The sequence below is a fragment of the Hippopotamus amphibius genome, chromosome X, assembly GCF_030028045.1.
Source record: "Hippopotamus amphibius kiboko isolate mHipAmp2 chromosome X, mHipAmp2.hap2, whole genome shotgun sequence".
Lineage (NCBI taxonomy): Eukaryota > Metazoa > Chordata > Mammalia > Artiodactyla > Hippopotamidae > Hippopotamus > Hippopotamus amphibius.
In genome coordinates this window covers 79,010,671-79,016,670 of record NC_080203.1, presented here as the reverse complement: position 1 = coordinate 79,016,670, position 6,000 = coordinate 79,010,671, and the positions used below count along the sequence as shown (strand labels likewise).

The 6,000-nt window shown below is 52.5% G+C and overlaps 1 protein-coding gene across 1 annotated transcript in view; it reads left to right on the top strand.

The window, feature by feature from the left end:
- The first annotated feature begins 2,328 nt into the window (after positions 1-2,328).
- STARD8 (StAR related lipid transfer domain containing 8) overlaps positions 2,329-6,000 on the top strand; it is a 37,027-nt gene continuing 33,355 nt past the window's right edge. Inside the window, exon 1 of the mRNA XM_057719086.1 lies at positions 2,329-2,437. Coding sequence (XP_057575069.1) covers positions 2,329-2,437 — 109 coding nt within the window. The remainder of the gene's footprint in view (positions 2,438-6,000) is intronic.

Sequence of the window (6,000 nt, the reverse complement as noted above, 5' to 3'; positions counted from 1 at the left end):
TGATGATGATGATGATGATGATTACCTGCTTTATCTGGTTGTGGTAAGAATTAAATAGGCTAGTACGCAGAAAGCACTTAGAACAATGCCAGGCATATAAGTAGTGTTCAATACACATTAGCTTTTATTAAATCCATTCTGACATTTCCTCCCACAGCCACATTGTGAGGCATGAAGTTGAAGCTGTAAGAGGTTAAGTCAGATGTCCCCTCTTCTTTATTAACAGAGGGCATTCCTGCAGCCGGGAGGAGGTGGGAATAAGTGACCTCTGGGGTCCTTTCCAGTTCCCAGGTCCTGTGATTCAAGTTAAACTTTGGAGCCCTTTCATATTACTGTTCTGGCTAGAGCCCAAGCAGCAGAACTCAGGAAACAGAGGAGGGACTGGCCAGGGAGGGAGGTGCCTTAGCAGGGTAGGAAATGGCTGCTGCCACCCTTCCTTCTAGGCTGCTGCTGCAAGGGGCTGTGTCCTGCACTCCCGCCCCACCAGAGAGCAAAAGGGAAACTCCTGTGCTTGGAGGAAGGTGACCAGGGCCCCCTCTTCTTCAAAAGGAAACTTTCCCCTGTGGCAGGTGCTGTGTAGGGGCTGCTAGAAACTCAAAAGTCAAAGGCTTGGCAGCACCAAGCTGGGCACAGAGAGGGGCCTCTTGATGGCTGTTTACCCTGGCTGAGCTAATCCAGAATGGAGACTCCTAATAGGCCAGAGGGTGCTGGGAGAGAGGAATGGGCTCCCCACTGATCTGTGATCATATGAGGGAAAAACAAAAAGAACTCCATGAGGCAGAACATTCTAGCAGAAGTAGACAGGAGATCTGTTTCAACTCTGAAATGAATTCACTGTGTGACCTTGGGCAAGTTCTCTTCCCCATGTGGAGAATACATTCATTCAATAAATATTTTGTGAACACCTACTGTGTGCCAGCACTGCCCTGGGAAAGGGCAAATGACATGGAGATCATCAACATGTTAATCTCGCATTCCCTTCCAGCTCTGCCACTGAGTCTATGAATAATGGGTGCAAACCTCAGGCAAATAAGCACAAATCAATTCACAAACCTCTCTTCCTTTTCCCAGCCTGCCCCTCACAAATGGGTTTGCTAAGCCCTTGTCTTGTGGCACAAGGGAAGGAGACGGTAGAGGGAGGGGCTGTGAACTTCACCTGTGTATCCCCTTATTCTTATCCTCATTATATCATAGAATTGTTATCCTCATGTTGCAGATGAGGAAATTGAGGCTCAGACAGGAAAAATGGCCCAGGTTATGCTGCAGTTAGTGTAGAGCCACTATTAGAATCTCCACCCCCTTACTAGCCACCACCAGAAGTGGAATGGAAATGGCCAGGTCATCTTACTACCTTCCCTCTATTGTAAAAAAAGCCGGATAGGACTCCCACCATCCCCAAGTCAGGTTATGTAAGTTTGCTTGCCTAGGTGGAGGTTAGGGATAAGGGAATGGGTTATGTAACTTAAGGTCCTCGGTCCCGGCTTTTTTGGGTGGCGGATGCCCATGCTGATCTCTTTGAGAATAAAAGCAAACCTTTCTTTACAGAGACTGTACTCTGTGCCAGGTACCGTGATCAGCTCCTTTAGATCCTCATAACTGTCCTGCAACATAGAGATAATTGTCCCCTGCTTAGATGATGGCTAAGTCATTCGTATTCTTGCGCCTCAGTTTGGGGTTTGTAACACAAGAAGGTCTTTAAGGAATGCTTCTGCTCATAAGGTCCAGGGTATTCTTGGCACTAGAAGGGTTTCAAGGGGTCCTTGTTGGAACCCAGGGTCCGTTGCTCTTGTCAGACAGACAGAAAACGGGGTTGGGGGGGGGGTGGTGAGAAGTATAGGGGTGGAGGAGGCCGAGGAGTGAGTGAGTCAGTTGGCCAAGCTGGCGGGAGCCATTGTTCCCGTCTCCATTTGGCTGTTGCACAAGGTCTTCCGTCATGTCACGTGGTTGGTGAGATGGGGGTAGACAGGAGGTGGAGGTGCTGACCTGGTGACTAAAAAGACCCTCACTATCTCGAACTGGGGTGGGAGAAGTGGTATCGGTGGTGAGACACCTCTTAAATAGGGGGCCGGGTGTGAAGGCTGGAGGGGGACTCCAACCGGGGACAGGAGGCCCGATGGCGATGGGGCAGAGTAGTGGAGCTAAAAGACTTGAGGCCAGAGTAGGACACAGAACAGGGAAGTTTCTGTCAAGGTGGGGGCGTGGAACTTTCTAGTGCCCCCGGGGGGGCGGGGCTCTTTCGGCCCCTCCCTCCCTTCCTCGGAGCTGAGCTGCCCGGCCGCGCGCTCAGTCCCGGGGCTGTCACGTCACCCGAGGCGCCGCCGCCGACACATGGCCCAGGAGCGGGGCTGGGGGCCGGCCTTGCGGCTCCCGAAGCTCCGGACGTGGACGCCGCGGGGTGTGAAGAGCACCCGCTGGGACCCGCCGAGCTGGAAACCAGGTGATCAGAGCCGGGCGGACCCGGCGAGAGGTCAGGGCTCGGCTGCGCTGCGCCTGAAGTCCCCGAGCGGCCACTCGCCGGCTCCGCACTCTCGGCCCCCTTGCCGCCTTGTCTGCCGTTCCAGTTCCCTGTTCATGGATTTCATCTGTCCGTTTGTCTAAACCCCGCCCATCGCTGGCCGCACCGTTTTTCAGACCTTACACCCCCCCCACTCCCACCCCCCCGCAGCTCCCACAGCCTGCTTGCTTCTAATTCTTAGCCAACTCTCGCTTTGTCCCTGGGTGCACCATCCTTTTATCCCTGTGGTCCGTCTGGCTTCGTCCCTACCCACCTCTTTCCCTGTGCCAGCATCTTCCTCTCAGAAAGAACAGAAAGTGCCCACTATGGTTATTAACACATAGTAGGCAGTTTTAATAAGCAGTATGTTCCCAGCCCCCTATTCCTCCAGCACTTTCTTTGTTGCTGCTTCTGGCGTGGTGCTTGCACCTGCTTTCCTGGTGTTTCTTGGGGGTCTGTTGATCCAGAGACATCAGATGTCCAGACTGGGAGCCCTTCTGTTCTCTCCTCTCTCCCTGTCCTCTGGGACCTAACCTGGCTGCCCACCTGCCTGGGTTGGGCATTTTCCATCTGGGGCTCCCCGCACTGGCATGGGAGTTCCAGGAAGGCAGGGACCCTTGTTGGGCCTACCTACCCTGTTCCCCACCCAAGCCCCTATCAGTGCCTGGATGCCCATGTTGACTGAGAGGTTGACATGTAGGCGTAGGGGAGCCCTGGCCCTGGCTCAGGGTCAGATCAGAACTTTTATTTGTGTGTCTGTGTGTGTAGGATAATGGGGAGGGGGAGAGCTGTGCTTACCGAAGGGCCCACTGAGATGAGACAGGGACTCCAAGGCCAAGAAGAGCCCAGACCCTTTGCTGAGTGGCCCTGGAGCCACATCACACATCCCATGCCCTCTCTGATGTCATCCTGGGGCCTCTGAGGGCTATGCTTCAGGGGAAGAAGACACAGTGGATGGGTGGCCAGAGGACGGGCGATGTCTGCCTGAATTGTGATTGCCAGGCCTCAGAGACCCATAATCACAGGGTTTGTCTGGGCCAGGCTGTGGGCAGGGCCTGTAAAAGCTACTCTCTGCCCCCATCCTCCCCCTCGCCCCAGCAGCCCTCCAACTTTGTGGGCTGCAGCATGAGGTCAGGCTGTGGTGGGCTGGTGGTGGAGCCTGTGGGTGGGAAGGAAGAGCCCCCACTTTCCTCCTCATTCATCCTGGGAGGGACATGTGGAAGGATCCAGGCAAGGGGGCAGGATCCTGAGCTCTGTTCAGGGGCTCTGGGTGTCCATTGCCACAGGGTGAGCTGAGGACAGCACTGGAAGCAGAGGCTGGGTCTCCAGCCCTCTGGGCCAGCTTGGCCTCAGCCCCCTCCCTTTCTCTGCATTTCACCCCTTCCTTTTTTGCACTTTCTTCTGCTCTTTCTCGCCTGGCCGCCTGCTAACCCCCACCCTCAGAGGACCCTCACACCCCACCTCCCCTTCCTTTATAGAAGCCCCACGCATGTAGGGTTTCTGGGAGCCCCACCCCTTGGGAACACACAGAGAAGCTCACAGGAGCAGAGAATAATCTGGAAAGAAGGGACCATAGAAACAGGACCCAGCCCTGTTTTTCCAAATGAGGAAACTGAGCCTAGACAGGAAGGAGCAAGTTTGAGGGCTGAAAGTAAATCAGGCAGAGGGGGCTGTTGAGGAGGGTAGAGGGAGTTTCCTTTGACCTCAGCTGCTTGTATGTGTGCATAAGGAGGGTGCGGGTTGAGGTGAGGGGCTCGAGCTGGATGTGGGCTTGCTTTGCTCTTTTCCCTTCAGCACACTGTGACCTTCCTCTGAAGGCCAGGAATGGCGTGGGGGTGTGGGGACTGGGGGTGGACATCCTGCTCTGAGTGTCTGTGCTCAGTGTGACCCCACCTATTTTGTTTGGCCCAAGGCAGGCAGACCTCTGCAAGGGAATGGGGCAGGTGGGTGGGGAGAGTGCACGGTGGGGCTGTGCCCTATCTGCCTGCAGCAGAAAACCTCTAGCTCCTTTGAGAGGGGCCAGTAAAGCCAGGCCAGGGTCCTATCCTGGGTGTGTAGCACCCCTACCTCCTGATCTAGGGCTCACTCCACCATTGCTCAGTGCCTCTGTCACCATATCTAATACTTAGCAGCACTTTCTAGACTCCAGCCACTGTTCTCAGTGTCATTTAGTCCAGTGGATCTGCTTAACAGCAGTAAAAGGTCAGGACTGTTATTATCGTCCACATTTTACAGATGAGGAGACTGAGGCACAGAAAGTTGGAAAGTAATTTGCCCAAGGTCATACAGCTAGTAAGTAACAGAGTTGCATTTCATACCCAGGCTGTCTGGCTCCAGAGTCCATTGTACTGTCTTTCGTACGACACAGTTGGGCTGTGGTAGTGGTAGAATGAGGGAAGCCCCATGCCTCGGGCATAGGAACATACGCATGCACGCTGAGGCTTTTTCACCTGCCCTCAGCCTACCCCCACGAAGACCATACATTTCTCTTGCTGATGGTTGAGGTGGCATCCAAGGCAGCAGCAGCACTATAGGACGCACAAGAAAAGGGGGGGGGGGCGTGGTTATGGAAAAAGGGATGGCAAGGACCTGGAGGCTCCAGTTATCTCCAGAGCCATTCAAGATGCAGCCCAGAAAGGAACCTGTGAAAAGGTACCATGTTCTCATCTTCCAGGCACCATTACTGAACATCTGTTCTATGCAAGACTCTGGCTTAGGTAGGGGGTGGGGGGCTTGGGGAGCAAGGGCTGTTGGTGGTTGAAGGAGATGAGCTATCTTTGTTTTTCTGAAGAGACTGAGCTCTCCTTGCTTTTCTGAAGCTCATGGGATAAGGGAAAGAGAGCAAAAGAGACCCAGAGAAATAGCCTAGACATCACAGGCCATTTCAGAATGTCACAATGTGCATGGCAAATATTAGGATTGTAGCTTTTGCTGACCATTGTGTTCACTCATTATCAGATGTTTTTATTGAGTAGCAAGTCTATGCCAGGCACTGTGAAGCTCTTGTTCTAATTCTTTATAACAATTGCTCCTTTTGTACTCTTTGTAGTTTTTGCACTTCTTGTAGTTTTCCTTTTTGTAGTTTTCAGGTTTGATTGCCTTTTTTAAATACAGAATTGGGTGTCTCAGAACCCATCATATTGAGTCAGTTAAATGTATCTACCAAAAGGCAAATTGGGGTTTTTGCTCATCATTCATTGAATTGTATTTATTCATGGTTGTCCCTTGAGTATCTTTTAATATCCATTCACCCATTAGCAAACATTATTGAGAAGCTGCTGTAGGCACTATGCTTGGTGTCATGTAATGGACGGAATCCGCTCTGACATGGTTTCCTGCCCTTAGGGAAGCTATAGGATCATTGCTGAACCCACACTCTTATATCCTTCTAGCCTTTTCCAGAAGCAAGATAGGTTTGGCTCCAACTCAAAGCCTTAGGGATGCTTACAAATATAGCAACCCAGTCTCAGGAAGGTCATCTCTCTTCCCACCCATCATAAAGGTTT